This window comes from Ambystoma mexicanum, chromosome 6p, assembly GCF_040938575.1.
Source record: "Ambystoma mexicanum isolate Mex_15411 chromosome 6p, UKY_AmexF1_1, whole genome shotgun sequence".
Taxonomy (NCBI): domain Eukaryota; kingdom Metazoa; phylum Chordata; class Amphibia; order Caudata; family Ambystomatidae; genus Ambystoma; species Ambystoma mexicanum.
In genome coordinates, this window is record NC_090935.1 from 623,293,737 (window position 1) to 623,313,643 (window position 19,907).

Sequence of the window (19,907 nt, forward strand, 5' to 3'; positions counted from 1 at the left end):
ATGCCTATATTGTGGTTAGCAGACTAAAGCTATCATCGGCCCCTACATGAGATGGACCTTGGGCATGAGACAACATAAGGGGTATATATTTATTCAGTAACTTCCATCTATGTTAATTCCGTGAATCCACCAAACACCCATCAATACGTGCCCCATGCATTTTCCAATCCTGTAGCTCTTGCTCAGTTGCCTCAGCCTGAATCTTTCGCATTGTCTCAAAGGTATTATCAAATACAATATTCTCTGTCTGCATCATTTGTGTAATATGAACAGGTGATACAGGGGACTGTGCAGTTGCCTTTGCAATTTGGTCAGTAAAAGCCTCACCTCTCCCTATATTATTTATAGGATACTGTGGTTCTACAATTTTATTTATTGCTCGGAGATCAATTATTAGTCTCCATTGTGCTGGAACACAGGGTTTCCATATCAATTAGTTTTTGTACAGGAGGAATTGGGCTGTTGCAGGGACTATCCACAATTTCTTTTAAAATCCCTTTAACTAGATCATCATGTATTACAGACTTTATTCCTTCCAGCCCCTCCTTGGGTATTTTATACTGCAGACTTTGCGGCAATATGGCACCAGGCTTGACTCTTATTTCACTGGATCAACTACCATACATTTTACGTCATCAGATACTGTATCCCATATTACAGGATCAATTCCCTTAAGTTCAGGTGGCAGTTAATTAGTAACGGTGACAAAACATTTTGAAAGTGACTCAGCATTACATGTTAGGTATACTCTATCATGCGAACAATACATGTTAGCATGCAAATGTTTTAACAAATCCATTCCCAACAGATTTAAAGCACATTAATCAGTGACAACAAGCTGTGCCATGCAAGATATAGGACCTATGTTAAACTGTACAAGGTCAGATATTGAACTTTGGACCAGATTATTAGAGAATCCACTAATTTGTTGGAAATTGATGTGTTAGACACACCTGTATGAAGGAGGAATGTTGCCCATTTGCCTTGCACTGTAGCTTTTATAAATGGCCATTCCGCTAAATGAAGTACAAACTTCTTCCTTCCGTGCAAAATATTTTTCAATTGACTCCCCTTCTTCCTGCCTACAAGCAGTCAGTTTATCCCACTTCATTTGCTTTCAGTGAATTACTTGTTGGATATGTGCTATCAATAGTGCTGGAAGAGCTATTTTTTCTTTTGCCAATTCCCCAGTCTCTCCCCCCCACCCCCTTTTTCCTACTGCCTCTATCACCTCTTCCCACTTTATGACAGGATCTAAACTGTCCTGCTTTCTGCATTGTGGCCATATATCTGCTGGTAGAATGCATGAAAACAACTGATCTATATTTCCCAATGTGAGTGGACCTGTTTTAAGTACTCAGTCTGTCTTGGTGTACCAGTGTTCTGGATTTTGTCTAATATCTGGATAATCTTTAGTAAAGGACAGTAATTCCATACGGTTCCAAGGGACATGAACCTGGTGTGTCGGATTATCAGTGTCAAACGCAGGCACCTCTCATCGGTAACACTTGAGTTACCATATACTTTGATGGGGGATTTATGACCCAAAATAAAAAGGTCGACACTATTGCAGCACAGAACTTTGCATCAAGTTTATACTTCTTGACTGCTTGGTCTATGTTCTTATAATCATTTGGCAGAGGATATACTTCATCCCTAGCATTTATCTTTTTATAACATTCTCACATTTGTTTGCACAGCCTCTATACTATTGCAAATGCAAGCGTATCTCGTTCCCTGAGCACATATACTTTAGCTTGCTCCACTCCTACCCCATTTTTTAACCCATGCCACTACTACCTTTTCCGCATTTTCCATGTTGTGGGCTGTAATCCTGCAAGCACGACGTGGCAAAGAGACCACCTTGTCACTGGGTACTTGATAGGTTAATGGCAGATTTTTTTACCTTTAAAAATTCTAACAATGGATCTGTCTCATCCTCTAAAGTCACTTTTGATTCAGGTGCCAGGGCTCAGGGGTACGCATTGGCTACATACTGTGAGAAACCTGAAGGTGTCTCACTTGCTAGTCCCTGGGGATCTGTCAACCAGGTGGCCAGGACACGGTCATCGCTATTGGATCTAGTTCCTAGGGGTGGACCAGTGCGGGAGGATCACCTGGATGTGGGGTCTGCGGGGAGTGGAAGTGGGACACCGAAGGGTCAGATGCGGTACCCCCTTCCTTACGACACCTTTTCCCCATTCTACCCCTTAGGATATCTAAAAACTCAACCCCCTAACCCCCCTTTCTTGACACAAACACTTTCTCACATAACGCTTACCATGAAAGACAACGGGCTAACACCAGAGCCGTATACCTGGCATGTCCCAACACAAGGGTCAGGCAATTGCAGATAATCACACACACACACACACACCCGTCTTCCCTTCCATTTCCCCATAGGGATAAAAGACAGATCACGAAAGCACACTCTGAGCAAGCCCATATGCAGGAGGAAGCAGCTATTCCAGGACGGCAATTCGAACGGAGGAGAAAGGCGACGATACTTGAAAGGACGACAAGGAGGGAACTGCCCTGGTCCTTTTCAACCCAGACCCACAGAACCTCTGAGAAGGGAAACATAAGACCGGGAATTGCAGCTGGCGAATGGTGCAAAGGATGTCAGCGGTACATGGAACCCCCCCGCACTGATAGCCAGGGCGAGGGGAAGCGGTTCCCATCATGGTACCGTCCTCGACTCCAGAGGCAAGAGACGCCAACAGAGTTTGGCACAGACGGTGAGTCAGAAAGAGCTAATAGACCGGACTGTGTTGGGCTCAAGGTCGCGGAGAGCAACATTGTACAAAGAAAGAAGACTGAAGCGCAAAAATTGGCATCAGAGTTAGAGTGGTCCTGCGTCACGTGGGCGCTCATTCGAAGGACTCCAATTGCTGCCCTTCTCCCAAACAAGGAGAATGTGTTGAATAAGGGAATCAAAGTGGTCCTGAAGTGGGTTATGTTGAATCCCGAAAGTCGGCGGTTGTTGTAGAAACTACAAGTACCAAGAGGCCTTAGGGGAGGCCGGCGCGAGGTGTCAAAGTGGTCATACTAGGGTCAAGCCAAACCCCTTATACAGTTGAAAGTCTTTGGCACGTAGTGGAAGCAAAGTGAACTGTGTAAATGGGGCAAGTGTGAACCCGACTGTGGGGATGCCTACGAATTAGGGAGTACAATAACGTACCCGAGAACATTGTGATAATAGAGCGTTGTGAAGCCTGACTAGAGGCATAAGGGAAAGCCTGACTGGGGGCTGAGACCCAGACTTGGGTAAGAGAAGAACCTAAGGGGTCTAGAATGACTTCCTTTTAAACTGTGTTAAAAAGGCGATGTGAACCCAATGGAGGGATACTAGGAGAAAGCTAAGGGAAGTGAATCCCGCATTGTGGTAAAGCTAAGGAAAGTGAACTGTGTATTTTGGCAAATCTGGACCCAGCTGAGGGATGCCTGCGAACTAGAGTGAGCAGTAATAGACCCGTGAACATTGTAACGACAAGTGTGAACCCGACTAAGGGATGTCCACAGTGAGTGGTTGGTCTGAGCCCGACTGAGGGAGGCTAACTTTGAGGGAAGGATCGGAGCCCGGCTGAGGGGGATCCAAGGGTGAAGAATAATCGCCCAACGTGAAAATAAATAGAAGGAACTTTAGTTTTGTTCATGGCATAACAGGCCCTCTGAAGCAAAAGACTTTGCATGAAAGAGACTTGGGCACAGAAGGCCCTGATCTGGTGAAAGGAACTGTAACCTCGTCTTGGGAAAGCTCAAGATTGCTGTGATCAAGAGTCCTGCCTTGTCCCGTCCTAAAAACGTGAGAAAAGGAGACCCCGGCCATGCCATCCTGACTTATTATTTAGTGAATACTTCTTTCTTTCCTTGTGAACATCACCCTACACTATTGTGTAACATAGCGGCAAGGATTGGCAATAGTCTTTTTTAGTATGGGCCCTTTTAATTTGACTAAACTCCCCTTGGACGGTATTATCATTATTTGATGGTCCTAGCTTGCTGTCATCTTAGATTGAGGTTTAGATTAGGCGTTTTTCTCACCCATTTTACAGTTTAATAAATACCCTTGAACTGTGATCACTTGTTTCTGTCTTATTTTGATACCATGCCTTCCTTACAATACACATCCTTTATCCTCGTATCTTCACAATCTCCTTCATCCCAATCTTTTCATCTCTTTCTGATCATATGTGCGCACTTTTTCTTTTCCAGTTTGTGGCTTACATTTCTTCATCTGTGCTTCTCTCGTGGTTTTTTGTCTTGAAGAATCTTCCCATTGTTTGTATATTTCCCATTTCAGCGGTCTAATGACCTGATCACCCCTAGTGTCTAGTACCTCACTTAAATATTCTATTTTTTCCAGGTAAAACGATCTATGTACTGGGAATTTATAGATCAGGGTTGCCAGCAGTGTATTCATGCCATTTTTTCAGAAACATCACTATGCCCAATCCTTATTTAATCATTAATTCCCAGTCTGGCGTTCCTTCCCATGGGGTAGACACATGTTTTTCTAACTCCTGTTGCTTCTTACAACATTTAAATCCCATTTCTTTTCCTACTTTGTCTACTTACTTTAGGATCACAAAGTTGCATTGATAATGTCTCACTTAAATGCAGTGTCCACATTTATTGCGATCTACAAATGCTTCCTATAGAAACATTACATTACATAGCCAAGTGTTTTTCCCTGTGTCTCATTACAACTATAACAATATGCTTTCACAGGGAACACAGCACTACATATCCACATGTGCTTCCCTATGGTTCATTAACAGTATGCTTTCACAGGGAAATGCATTTCATTCTTAAATTATCAGATCATACAATATTATTGCGGAATGGTCTCGCCTCTTTTTCTGCAGTCTTCTGTTCCAGTGCTTCACCATGAATGTAAATCCTCTTGTCACATAGACAGGGGATCCTCAGTTGCAGAAATCATGTGTCAAACAGGTCGGCTGGTGAGAGAAAGTGTGGCTGCTAGCAAAGCGTTTTGTCTTGATAACAGCAGTGCGCTCCACCCCCTTCTGTTTTTGCCTGCTATCAGACTATGGCATCTTAATCCGACTGGATCTTTCTGCAATGAGGTCCCATCTGGGGTGCCAAATGTATATTGCTAACAGTACAAGGCAAACATGGGACGTTGGCGTAAGTCAGTGTGGGAAGGGTGTAGGGTATGTTTCCAGTGATGGATGACCTTGGATAGCTTACATAGGGGTATTAAACCATAGAATGAAAGGTCTCAGTTGCTAAATATGAAGTTCTACGCCCATTTACACTTTTTGTTTTACAGAAAAAACTTTAATTGCTAAAACATTTATTTGGTCCACTTTTTTTTAGTCGATCCGACTTACATTCAGAAATAGCAAAATGAATAAATACTTTTTATGTTAAACACTGTTTTCTTTGCATAGAGTTAAACATATTTTGTTCATATAATAGACAGTACTGTGACTCATTTCAAGATCATGCGTTTGAAATAGCAGATTAATTGTACCCTTTATTATCTAATCATAGTATATTACACACGCTCGCCCTTCATCACTATTCTACAAGTCAGATGCCGAGAGAAGTACTCTAATGAAACCCTTACATTACCTGTTTCTGTACCTCTCATTGTTTATTGAAGCTTTAATCAGGATGGTAATGAATTTGCTAATTCATCTTCGCCTTTACGAACTTCCTATATTCTACTGTGAAAAACATAAAACGCCAATTTATACATATGCCATAAATTGCTAACGTGTTACTTCTATTATAGTTACAAAATGTGTAACACCCTCAAAGGCACACCTCCAATAGGCAACCCTGGGATTATCTGCAGATTAATCTCCTGCATGGTTCTCTACTTTATTTATCTCCTTTTTTTCTCAGCTCAAAGATCTATAACTACTCTAAGAAGTTCCATCACTCCTGAGGAAAGAGAGACAAACTAAGAGCAGTTTTTCTTCTCCTTATTCTCACATTGCAATTTAGTAACTACATATAGTTTATAATTTCCATCCATAGTACCCTGGAGTTGAACCACTGTATCACTTGTTGTTCATACGGAGCATCAAGCAGTTTCAATCTGCTTTGGTTTGGTCCTGTGCATCGTTTTCCTAACTTAGTAAGTTGTGAAAATGTGTCTTTTCTTTAACATGTAACAATGTTGTACTTCCCTTTACGGTTATATGGCCTAAATTGAAAATTCCCTTTAACGAGAACAGGCTATATTTATCCTTCCTTTAATTTTTTGGATTTGTATTTTTTATTTCTTCGCCCATTTCTAAATGGGTGATTCACCCCCATACCGCTCTCCCCACCCCCTCAACGCCATTCCCTTCCTTTTACTCCACCTTCTCCATTTCCCCACCCCTTTTTCACTTTGTGATGCCCCATCCCTACATGTACACATACTACTCCCTTTGCTAACATTCTTTTTCTCAATGGTGGCGTCAACATGGTGGCAACTTCAATAGAATTTTCAAAGTGGTAGCTGTACTCTTTAGAATATTGTTTACATTCATTTCCATAGTTACATGGCGTCATAGCCCTTCCAATAAAAAGACATTGGGGATAATTTTCTAAGAACTGCACATTGCATGCGGAGGACCACCAACGTCTGCACTTGCATGCTGATGGGTCCACTGAATTCAATGTTAAACATTTACAAAGTGGAGTGTAAAGCTCAAGAGTGAAACAACTTCAGTTTTACTCTCCGTTTTGTAAGAAAGTAAACGCTGTCTGCAAATTGCACTTTGCAGACGGTGCTTACTAATGTATTCCTATGGAATCCACCTGCTATTGAGCAAGTGCTAAATCGAGGCAGATTCCATAGGAATCTGTTAGTGTTATGCTTGCGTGAACATCTCATGCAAGTTTAAAACAAAGTGTTCACACAGGAGGGAGAAGGAAAGCACGGTGGAGACGTAAACTCCGCCTCATACCCCTTCTCTGCTGTGTGTGAACTCTAAAATTAGCTGGAATGTGAAATTGAGGTGTAAAAGCATCGTGCCTTACTTTTAAGCCTCCTTTAGGTCACCATTTATTTTAAAATGACTGGCATTGTGCTTTCTGATGTCACAATATTTTCAAGGCAGTCCACCACAGATGCGCTTAGAAGTCTTTACAAATGAATAGCTATCTTTATATTTGATGTACGCACTACCCTGATAATTCCTCACATGAGGAACAAATTGGTCTTTCCACCATTACCCATATATGCTGCTCATTGTTCTTCTATTTTGTTTCAGATTCCTGTACGATTGTCTATGGTAGGCTTTGTTCCGCTGTACGGTGGAGATCAGACGCACAAAATGCTTGCATTGTTTGAACCTGAAGACACGCTAACAGGTGTGCTTTTCATCATTTTAAGTTATACCTCACCTGATATTCCTTGTGATGTGTAGACCATGTTAACGTTGCAACCATGATAGTCCTGTGACTAGTGAATCTTCACACTTTTAGACAAAAGACCCTTTAATAACCAAAAATGTTTCCTAAATAAGCCCAGAATGTTACTTTCTTCTTGTTAAACCTGAACATTTTAAGAAGCATTTTTATTACCCTAAATGCTGTAATCATTCTTCTGCAAAACGTAATTCTGCATTTATTGTACACTCTATTTGGCATAAATGGCTGTTTCATCGAAATATAGATGTTGGCGATTTCAAATGCAGTCCTATCCCCCACCCCCTGTTTTCAACATTTTATCAGCACATGCTTATGCCTTACTCCTACGTCCCGTCCCCTTTCCTTCATACTTATGGGACATCTCTCCATCCTGTGGGACGGGACCAGAGCACTTTGTAAAAAGCATCAAAAAAGTGTTGTTCAAAAATGTGTCCTTCCTCTCTTTCTTGCGTGGAACCCGGCACGCGGCCGTAACCCCGCCCACCTTGGCTCAGCCCCGCGCATCGCCCATAAGTCCTTTTTTCCACTCGTTCGGGACTGGACGCACTTGCATCCGCGGAAGATTTTCTTCCCTTTTTTCCTCTCTGGCTCTCGCTAGCGATCGTGTACTAGTTTGTCTATGTCGTTCAAACTAGACTTTCCAGATTGTTTGTGTCACCGAAGCTTTGCGAGGGCGGATCCCCATCCTTTGTTTAGAGTGTTTGGGTCCGGATCACCGTTGAGACTCCTGTTTTTACTGGGATTCCCTTTCGGTCCGGGCACTTCAAAGTCAAATGGAGCGGTGGGAGGAGGTGTTTCGATGAACTCCTCCTTCGCATTTTCAGGTGTTCATCGACGAAAAGAAGAAACGCCCGGTAAATTCTTTACTTTTCAGAGCACCCCGGCCGGGGGATACCTTTCTGTGTTCCTCCCGGGCCGGGAGGGGTGTTGATCGCTCTGTCACCGGGGAATGCACTGAGGTGCCCGTTGGGCCTAATAATTGTACCAGAGTTTTCTCCGAGGGTCTCCGTAAGGGGCCTGTGGATACCGGAGCATGCTCCAAGGCCCCTCCTGTGGGGGCTGCTTGTAGGCCCAGTTCTACTAAGTCGTGGGGTACCGGAGCTAGTTCTGAGGCCTCTCTATCACCTTCCGTCAAAAATAAGACCGGGGTGCGCCCGAGGCCGTGGCGGGCTTGGTGTCACCGAACGCTTGTTCGAGGCCCGCGCGAATAAGGCTGTTACCGGACCCGGGTCCGAGGTCCCTCGTACAGAGGCTAAAGCTACCAACATTTGAGAGGCCTGACAAGGCCTTATCGGTGAAGGTTTTTTCTCACCTTTCCCGCTCTTGCGGCGACACCAGATCTGTTGAAGGTGCAAAGAAGGAAAATTCTTCTTTTACCGGCAGTGTCGAGGTCCTTCCTGGGAAGGCTATTTTGGCGGTTGCTATGTCTCAGAAACATTCCAGGCCTCATAGTACCGGCTCTGCCGAGGTTCCTTGTGTCAAGGCTAAAGTTAAGACCCCTGATCCATCGACGGGGACCCCTGCCTCACTTCCTCATGTGCTGCAGTTCCCCTCAGGCGATGACAAAATGGCGCCCGTTCCCGCCACGACCACGGCGGCCATTTTGGGTGATACCCCTACAACTACGCCATCGGCCTCCGGTGTAGGGCTTGGTTCCGTGGGTGAACATAGAGTTCCTTGTGCGCATCGTTATCACCAGTTTATGATTGGAACGCCCGGATGCCGAATGCCACATAATGTTTTGTTGCCTGCTGGGTCGGCACCCTTGATTTATCTGGATACGTCGGTGGACGGGCCGGTGTGGCACCCTTCCCCGTTACGTCCCTGGAATTATTCCCCTAATGAGAGGCCTCCTCTGGTTCCAAAACAGTCCCCAGAGGACGCTTTTTTCGGCAAATTTCAAGCGCTCATGCGTACTGACCCCATGAGGGAATATTTCAAAGGACTTTTAAAGGAGATCTGTCTGCCTGTGCCTCCGGCTCCACCCGTACCACCGGTGGTTCCGCGGGTGCCTCCCTTGCCTACGGTGCCTTCCCCGACTCTTCTGCCTTTGCCCCCTTTCTCCCCCATGGCCAAGGCAGCGCCCGGCACGGTTCAGCAGGTTCCTGACCTGTCGGATGACGCGCAAGGCGATCAGGACAATGAGGACCTGCCCTGCTCTATCAGAGCTTTTCATGACCGGGTACTGGACATGATGTGCTTCTTGGATGTTCTTGTGCCCGAGGAACCCGCTCAATAGGAGGGTGTGCTTTCTGGGGCATTCACTCAGTCTCCTTTGGAGTGTACCGGCCTGTTCTTGCAGAAGTACTTTCTGGCTGAGGTCCGCAGGGTCTGGGAAAAGCCACACTCTGGACTTTTCGTCAATAAGAAAATTGACGCATGATACAGGCTGCATTCTTGGGAAGAGGTGGGGGCTAAGATGCGGATGTGGAAAGGTCTGTCAGAGTTTGAGGATTTCATTCCGGTCGAGAAGCTAGAAGACTTCAAAGCGGGATTATCCGACGCCAGGGTCTTGACACAGGATCTCCTGGAGGCTGCGGCTCATCACATAGTCACCTCGGCCTCTGGGCCTTATGCTGGGGGTTGATACCTCACGGCAGGCTTCATGCTACCAAATTCTTAAAAGAAGTGCAGTACAAGGTGTTAGACCTTCCGTTTGATGGTAAGAAGCTCTTTCATTCTACAACAGATGTAGAGCTGACCAAGACGAAGGATAGCACTCGGACAGCTAAGTCCTTGTCGGTCCTTGTTAAAGCCCCTTTCAAAACCCAGAGACTGTTGTCGCAAAGCCGACCATCCTCTGGCTTTAGGGGCTTCCTAGACCAGAAATCTCGGAGAGTAGATACCCCTTTGGGGAATAACCGCCGGAGGCAACAACGGACTCGGTTTTTCTCCCGCTCCTCAGCCTCCTCTTCAGGTTCAGGTGGCAACACCACTGAGAAACCTACAAAATGAGGATTCTCCGCGCTCGCACAAGACCCCGGTGGGAGGACGGATCGCGTCTCATTGGGTGGCGTGGCAGACCATCACCAAAGACAGATGGGTCTTGTCAGTCGCTCGGGCGGGCCTCTGCTTACCCCTACCCCACCTTTCAACCCTCCCTTTCAGCTGTCGGGCTCGCCCTCCCTCAAAGCCGAGGTTCAGAAACTTCTGGACCTCAGAGCTGTAGAACCCATTCCTCTTGGGGAGTGAGGAGAGGGCTTCTACTCCCGGCTGTTTACGGTGCCCAAACCCAACCAGGCTGGCCTGCGCACCATCCTAAACCTTTCCCAGTTCAATCTTTTCCTACCCCATGAGAAATTCAAGATGATCACGCCCGGCCAGATTCGGTCCTCTTTGCAGATGGGCGATTTGCTCAACGTGGTGGATCTTCAGGATGCGTACATGCATATTCTGATTTGGAATCCACCCAGGGGATACCTCCGTTTCTCTTTGGGAGAGGAGCACTTCCAGTTTCGAGTGCTTCCTTTCGGCCTCGGCTCTGCGCCACGTGTCTTCACGAAGATGATGCTGGTGATTGCGGCCTATCTTCATCTGCAGGGTATCCATGTGTATCCGTATTTGGACGACTGGCTCTTCCTCAGTCCTTGCCCGCTGAAAGCAGCGGGCAATCTTCAGACTCTCCTTCAGCTCCTGCTCCATCTTGGGCTGTCGGTGAACTGTTCCATGACGGTCTTGCAGGACTTGATTTTCCTGGGTTTTTCGCTGGAAAACGATCGACTGCAGAGTGTACCTGACTGGGGACAGAATGGCGGATCTGTTAGCCATGTGTTAGATGTTTGCGCAGTCGGAGAGCATGTCGGCCTGGTGGTTCCAGAGGTGTCTGGGCCTCATGGCCTCGTGCGTGTTGGCTCTTCCTCTTGCTCGTCTCAAGATGAGGCAGACTCAGATGGCTCTTCGGAGTTCCTGGCGTCAGGCTGGGGACCCGGATTCCAAGCTGATAATGATTCCGGCTTCTGTGAGAGTGGACCTGGAATGGTGGTCATCTCTCAGCAACCTGTCGGTGGATGCGGGGTTTCAGGACCCAGCCCCTATGGTGACGATCACGACGGACTCCTCCCTCCTGGGGTGGGGTGCAACGTTCGATCCTCTTCAGGTCTCGGATCACTGGCGTTCAGATCGATCATAGCCAACAAGGTGGTCCACATACGCACGAACAATGCAGTGTCGATGTATTACATCAACAAGCAAGGGTGAACCAAGTCTCCCCCTCTCGTGGACCTGTCCATCCAGATTTGGGAGTGAGCTGTGCTTCATGGTGTTTGGCTGCTTGCAGTGCACATCCCGGGCCAGCTGAATGTCACAGCGGATGCCCTCAGCTAGCAGACAGTGGTCAGTTACGAGTGGGAGTTGAAGGCAGAGGTCCTCTCATGGATTTTCCGGTGTTTGGGCACACCGGAGGTGGACCTCTTCGCTACGTCGGTAAACAAGAAGCTTCCTCAGTATGCCTCCAGAGGGGGGCTGGGAGCCTCCTCTCTGGGGGCTGCTCTCGAGATTCCATGGCACAACATGAGAGCTTAGGCCTTCCTGCCTCTGCCTCTAGTCCATCGAGCAATTTGGAAGCTGAAGAACTCTGTGGACTGTTCCCTTCTACTCATAGCCCCGTGGTGGCCGGCCAGGTTTTGGTTCTTGGAATTTCAACACCTGTCGGTGTATCCGCCGATCAGGTTACCAGTAACCCCTGATCTTCATCAGGGGGAACAGCAGATGTGGCACCCCTCCCCACAATCGCTCAGCTTGGCGGCATGGTGCCTGAGTTCAAGTCTTTAGAACATATTAACTTGTCTGCGGATAACATGCGTATTATCCTGGCAGCCAGGAAACCCTCGACTAGGTCCAGGACAGAAGCAAATGGCTCAGGTTCTGCCATTGGTGTTTAAACAGGCAGTTGGACCCAAAGGGGGGCTACAGTTGACATGGTTTTGTCCTTTGTATCCTTCTTAGCAGAGTCTGGTGTCCATGTTCTGTCATGCAGAACTTACCTTTCAGCGGTTTCCGCTTACCTTTCTACGGACCAATGCTCTTACTCTGAGTAACTCAGTGGTTAAGAGGCATTTTGCAGGCTTGACACGCCTCTATCCTCCAATTTGTAGTCCGCACCCGTCGTGGGATCTAAATGTAGTCCTGACAGCGTTGTCATAAGCCTTTCGAGCCAATGGCCACGGTGGACCTCAAGTACCTGTCCTGGAAAGTGTCCTTTTTGGTCGCCGTTACGTCAGCAAGGCGGGTGAGTGAGCTCCAGGCCCTGTTGGTGGAGCTTCCCTTTTTGGTCTTTCATAAGGATAAGGTAGTCCTACGGACGAATCCTGCTTTGCTGCCGAAGGTGGTAACTGAATTCCATCTGAATCAGTCGATCTCCCTGCCGGTCTTTTTTCCGAACCCTACCTCAGAGGCAGAAAGGGTTCTGCATTGTCTCGATGTCAGAAGGGCTCTTAAGTTCTATCTGGACAGAACTTCCGAGTTTAGGAGATCCTCTCAACTGTTTGTGACTTTTGGTAACCCTCCTGGTAAGCAGGCGTCTAAGGCGACTATTTGTCGGTGGATCGCCGCCTGCATTACAGAGACTTTCACCGTCTAAGGGCTGAAACCTCCTAAGGGTATTCATGCACACCTGTTGCGGAGCAAGGCAGCCGCAGTTGCTTTTCAGAAATATGTCCCCTGGGAGTCCATCGCTAGGACAGCTACTTGGGCCTCCCCATCTGCTTTTTGTAAGCATTATTGTCATGACATGAGCTCAAGAACTGATGCTCAGTTTGGTCAGGCTGTGCTGAAGAACCTTTTTCAGTAAGGGGTATTTCCATCCACCCGTAGTTCCTGTTAGGAGTGCTTGGGAATCTCTCATAAGTATGGAGGAAAGGGGACGAGACGTAGGAGTATAACCAGGTTACTCAACATAGTGACCACCTTACTCCTAGTCCATAGTCCCCTTTCCTCCATACGCCCGCCCGCCGTCCCCTCTAATAAGGTTCCTCTGTTATTGCTAATAGGTCTCTGACCTGGCGATAGAAAAGGACTGATGGGCAATGCGTGGGGCGGAGCCAAGGTGGGCGGGGTTACGGCCGCGTGTCCGGCCCCACGTAAGAATGAGAGGAAGGACACATTTTTGAAAAACATTTTTTGGATGCTTTTTACAAAGTGCTCCGGTCCCGTCCCACAGGACGGAGAGATGTCCCATAAGTATGGAGGAAAGGGGACTATGAACTAGGAGTAAGGTGGTCACTACAGTCAGTAACCTGGTTATTCCCTGGCCGTACTGCATCTTGCTGTTACTTGTACCTGACAAGACTTTATGCCTGCTCCATTCTTCTTCCTCGATTAGGTAGCCCGTGTGAAATGCAATTGTGGTCACTTTGCCTGCATTGTAACCAGTTATGGCTGAGTTCACAGTCCTCGCCTCAGAATATTACACAACAAAGAGGCAGTAAAGGGGAGAACCTAGTGTCAATTCTGCTGAGGCCAAAAAGAACACAGATTGGCCAATACAACAGTGTCTGCTCTTGTTTAGGCATTGGTTAGGCCTCTGTCATGAAGTGCCCAGGTACTTGCACCATTTGTCAGCTGTTTCCATCAAATGCCCAGGTTGTGACACCCTTTTCCAGGCACAAGCTAAAGCTAACTCTTTTGAAACCAGGATTTCCGAAGCAAAGTCCAGCTCCAAGGAGATCTTCTCTATTTTCAGAGAACTAGACTCAAACCCCCCACCCCCTCCCCAGAACATCATCAATGAAAAGGCGTGGTGCCATGAAATGCAAACAGCCATGAGCAACAAACTTACAACTCTCCAATCAAAAATCAAAATGACCCAACAATTACTAACCAACCCTCCTACCACTAACACTATACCGTCCTTTGACACCTCCCCCTTATTCTCATTTAAGGCTATTGAGGATCAAGACATGATTAATATCGAGAAATCAATAAAGCCATCTAATTGCAAAGGGGACATTTGTCCTGCTGCAATCATCAAGGACTGTGCCAGTACCCTCACCACATTTCTGACAGTCTTCGTCAATGCCTCCTTTGCCTCAGGGAAGGTTCCCTTTTGTCTCAAGGAAGCCTGGGTCCGCCTCTCTAAAAAAAAAAAAACCCACATCACTGAACAATTACAGACCAATTACTACCGTTTTATTTTTACTGACAATACTGGGCAAAGCCAACTACTTGCAGGTACAACAATTCATTAAGGAGAACAAACTCCTTGGGCTGCGCCAATTGGGTTTCTGCCCAGGGCATCGGACTGAAACCGCCCTACTGGACCTAAAAAACCAGATAGACGACTTCAGAGACCTAGGTAAACCTGCCCTAATCCTACTACTTGACCTCTCTGTGACCTTCGATCTTGTTGATCACAACGTACTCTGACACCGCCTCATCTCTACGGCCAAATTCTCTCCAAGCGCTACTGCATGGATCACCTCCTTCTTAGAAGGAAGGACCATGCAAGCATTCTCTGACTCAGCATCCACTTCGCCAACTATCATGCAGTGCGAGGTGCCACAAGTATCCTGCCACTCGCCCACTCTCTACAACATATGCACACGACCCCTCTTTCTCATCCTTGACGCCCCAGATATCTCCTACACCAACTACGCGGACGATACTCCGATCCTACTTGCGCTTACAGGCAACTGTGACACTGACTCCAGAACTCTCAACATCTACACTTCCATCCAAACCTGGATGGCAGCCAACGGCCTATGCCTGAACTCAGACAAGAATGAATTTCTAATTGTAGGTTCCACAGACCCTTAAGAATCTTGGCGGTCAATTCAGCCACTTCACCATCGATTCCATCAGAATCCCGGTATCAGAAGTAGTGAAAACACTGCGAGTTTACTTGGACTCCAATTTATCCATGACTAGGCAAGTTAATGCAATTGCCTCCTCAGCAGCCTACCATGCCAAGCTCCTAAATGCAGCCAGATCATTCCTCTCCATAGACAACTGCACTAACATAGCAAGAGCAATAACCGGATCAAAGCTAGACTATTACAATGTGCTCTTCCTGGGAACATCCACAAAAAAACAAGAAAAACTGCAAGTTATCCAGAACAATGCACAATGTGCAGCAAGGGGTATCCCGAAAAGGAAACAAGTCAGAGAATGGATAATATTCAAAACCTTGGCATTAACCCACAAGTGCATCCACCAGACGGCACCCTCTTACTTATCACAAAGGATGCACCCTGCCACATCGATGAGACCAACCAGAACTCCATAAACCAATATGCTTAGGGTGCTTCTGGTCAAAAGGGTTGGAGCAGGAGGAGATAGTTTCCCGTACCTAGCCTCACTACAATGGAATGCCCTACCGCCACCCCTGCGGGTGGAAGAATCACACATAGCTTTCTGAAAAGCCATGCAAACCATGCTCTTCTCCTAAACCAGGCCCACAAATCACACATGACTGCATAACTGAACCAAGTTAGAATCCCTATTTATTGTTATTACCTGTGCCTGAATTGTATAAATGTTTAAATGATGTAAATGTTGAAACTCCTATCTAACGTGTATTGTCCCAAGTAATAGCGCCGCGTTGCCCAAGGGCTGCTTGTGCGCTATACAAATGTAAAATAAATTGTCATGTGAGGTCTCTCTGAATGAGAGGACAGGTTGCACCACATTTATACTCAAATGGTATTGGTAACTAGTCAAACACCACAGTTCATGGCTCCAGGTGGAGACTTGTTGAAGTAGTGGGTAGCAAGTAGAAACCTGGATGAAGAGCAGAGGTGTCTAGGCAGAACTTGTTTTTGGAATGTAGCTTGAAGGGAAACCGGACCAGCCTTGTATTAAGTACTCTGGGACATGCATAAAGACTTGATTTTGATACATTTTACAATAGACAATCAGCGTAGGGAGGATATGGTCGCTTCTTTTGTGTTATAGGAAGAGGCAAGGTATTCCGAACGCTATGAAGTCCTTGCAGGAGAAGGACAGGCAGCGACAGGTGAACACTTTTACCATATTCCAGCCTGCAGGGAAAGGGGATAGATGTATGTTACCTTGTTGGGGAACATGAGACAATGGAGGATTCTATTGTGAGTATTGAGAAGAAATAAGCAGGTTCTAACCAATGTTTAGATGAAAACAAAGATTTTCGGCATTTGATGCCATTTGAGTGTAAGGACTGAGAGAAGTTGGCAAGATGGTGGAGGCCCAGGATTTTCAGTGGTGGTTAGTGATAAAGACTTCAGTTTTGTCACATTTACATTTCAAACAGTTGTCCTGCATCCATAGTTGCATAGCTGTCCTGCGGGAGTGGCTATTGTTAGCAGTATTTTCAGGATATTTTTTGTTTATTGTCAGAATGTGGGTGTCGTCAGGCTATGAGTAGCAAATGAAGCCTCTGGATGTATAGGCCACAGTACAGAGTGTAATTATATGCTGAAGTGGAGGGGGTAGAGAAAAGATCCATGTGTGACTACACCAGAGGGTTAAGGGTCAAATTGGAAATGAGTAAAAAAGATGATTTTACTTCTGTCAGAAAGAAAAGTGGGGATCAAGAAGAGAGCCAATGCTTGGATGTTAATATCTTAGAGGCTGGAGAGGAGCACTTGGTGGTCCACACCCTGGAATGAAGCAGAAAAGTCGAAGAGGAGGAACATGCTGATTCCGAATGTGTCACTGACCATTCACCAAGAGGTTGGTACCCATGATGAAATGCGGGTGGAATTCGGCCTGATCTTCGTTAAGGAGATTGTGATCCTCTATGAAGTATTGGAGTTGCTGAGTTGCAATAGTTTTCCAGAGTTTCTCAGCGGAAACAGAGTTTGGAGATGGGATGCTAGTTCTTAAGTACTGATAGTTAACAGAAAATATCAGAGGGGTGAAGTGGCAAAGATGCTCTATCAACGACCACTGCATTATATTATAATGGCACAGCTGAAATCTTGCAGCATGGTCCCAACAGTGAGGGAGACATTACGAATGAAGAGGAGGTAATTAAGAAGGTTGGGGTAAGGGTCCAAGAGAGCCTGTGTTTCTGATTTTGGTCATGGTGGCATGGAGCTCATACTCTTGAAAAGGGGGGAGGTGGTGAAGCAAGTAAACTGGTAGGGAGATGAGGGTATCAATCAGAAGTTAAATGACATGAGAGAAAAAGGGATCAGGGAGGTGTCTCTAGAAATCCCATACCAGATTGTGGCTACTTGGTCAGTGAAGAAATAGGAAAGCTGTGCACATGTTGAGATAAAAACTGCAGAGGAGAAGGAGGCTATTTGTAGGCTTGGTAAGATCATGGAGAACTGGTTGTTTGGAGAGTTTGGGTGTCTCAGATCTTTGTGGTGTAGTGTTTTATTCTAGCATTTCTGATGGTATTTTATAAGCTCTAAAGTGGTACAGGAATGCAGTTTTGGATAACCACAATTTATGTTTCAGGGAATTACTTTGGTGCTTACATTGAAGAATGTGTATGTAGTGAACCGTTTTGCATGGAAGGTTGTTGGGGAGAATATAGTCTTATTCATGCCATCATAAGTCAACATGTGCTTGGAATAGTCAATTTATGTGAGGTAAAGCCCTGCATGCCCAGGTGATACCAGTCTCATGATCAGCCTCAAATGCCCCAATAAGGCCACATTTGGCTTGGGTTTGTAATTACCATCTGCAAGGTTTATCCCCACATGTCCATTTGCTGCCTTCTTATGCCAATTGTAGCCTCAAATGCTCCTGTGAATTAATCATTCACTGCCTTATTTAGTCACCACATGGAAATATAGTCCAACAAATACAGGTACTACCATTATTCAGGCTACCAAGCGCTGCCTCAAATGACCCCAATAATTCATCATAGGTCTGATAATATACTCCCCATATATGAGTTATAACTCCCCATGTTCAGGTGCTACAATCATATGGGAACCATATTCTACAATTCCCTATGAATGCCATCATGTGACTGCTATTATCACCATATGTTAAAGTGTAACCCCAGATGTGGAGGTGCTGCTATCATATTGCAAGGGCAGTCTCAAATACCCAATTGTTAATTTTATTGCTGGTACAATCACCACATGTTAAGGTTAACAGCTGCATGTGCATGTGCTGCCATCATTGGCCATTTGCAGCCTCATATGCTTCAGTAATGCCACATATAATTGGTATAGTTACAATATGTAAGGTATAGACTTGCAGATTCTGCCATCAAATGCTAATGGTATTCTTAAATGCCTGTATGATGTCACCATTTGCCTATTAAAATAGTCTCAATGTGTAAGGTATAACCCCATATGTACAGGTGCTGGTGCTAAGGTGCTGATATGTCGAGTTGCTGCATTGTATGCCAAGTGATAACACAGAGAAAACAGAGCTTCTCATTGTTGACACAAGCCCTCGCTTGAAGAATATTGACCCTAGTTATTCCCATCCCTCTATCAATGGCCACAGTATCCGGATCAGTAAATCAGTTAAAACTCTCGGTGTCATAATGGATTCTGAACTCTCCACGAAACATGTCTCGTGAGCGCACATCTTGTGGATATGTTAAGTTATTGTGTCAAATTAAGCCATACCTTTGCATTAAAAATAGGTCTCTGAAGATCCAAGGTGGCCCCCGGGGAGACGACTCTGCTAGGTGCGCTCCCGGAGCCCCAACAAGAAAGGTGGGATAATTAAAGCAATTCCCCTCCACGGGTGCCCCTACCGGCTCGGATTTGGTGCCTTGTGTGGCGCTTGGTGTTGGTGTGGAGCGGGGGTGGTGCTACCTCTGTCCGAGGTGAAGAGCGAAGCCCCCGCCGAGGAGAAGGTGGCCAGTCGACGTGGGTTGGCGCGGCCTGCAATGAGTGTCAGTGGAGCTATGCCCGCACAGTTCCGGGCTGGAGGGGCTGCGGGGAAGAGTGGGGACGCTGGCGGAGAATCGGATGCCCGGATGGGATCTTGCGGTGTGGGACTGCCTCCGCTCCTGGGATCCTCCCGGGCTCGCAGCCTCTGGAGGGCTGAGGCGGAGGTGCCCTCCAGGGAGTGGAGAGAGGGTGGCTCTGAGACCTCGCAGAGGATGGGGGAGGTGCCCACCGCGGTGAAGGGCGAAACGGAGTAGCTCTGGGGGAAGACCCGGAGCTCTGACGTTGAAGGACTGCCTCAAGCCTCGCACGCGGGGCTCCAGTGGGGAGAAGTGGTCGATCTGAGGAGCGGGCCCGTTGCAAGCGGCGGCGGGGCGAGCTGTGAGGAAGTGTCTGCTTGCACTGTTAGGGAAGAGGCAAGGAGGCCATCAGAGCCCAGGTGAGCGTGGGGAGGGGGGGGCACGGCATGACTCTATTATTGCAACAAAAAAAGCTGTAAGATCATGAGCAAGTGCCTGTCCCTTGGCCCCCTCCCCCACCTTAAATTGGGACAGTGATCGGCTCGGAGAGAGAGGCGGGAACGGGCCGACCACCTCAGGAGCCGGGCTGCGTGAAGAGCTCTGGGAACTTTCAGTATCAGGAGGCCCAATCCCGCCCTGGGTTTGGTGGAGGAACCTCTGGGCCGGTTCTAAAGGGCCTCAGGCCACTACAGGGTCGAACTCCGACAAC

General features: G+C 46.7%; 1 protein-coding gene across 6 annotated transcripts in view; it reads left to right on the forward strand.

Annotated features, from left to right (window-relative positions):
- The window catches only part of FAM169A (family with sequence similarity 169 member A), a 988,180-nt gene that overhangs the window by 359,090 nt on the left and 609,183 nt on the right, over positions 1-19,907 (forward strand). For all 6 annotated transcript variants that reach the window (XM_069627477.1, XM_069627479.1, XM_069627476.1 and 3 more), the window contains exon 3: positions 7,239-7,338. In XM_069627477.1, the coding sequence (XP_069483578.1) occupies positions 7,239-7,338 (100 nt within the window). The remainder of the gene's footprint in view (positions 1-7,238; positions 7,339-19,907) is intronic.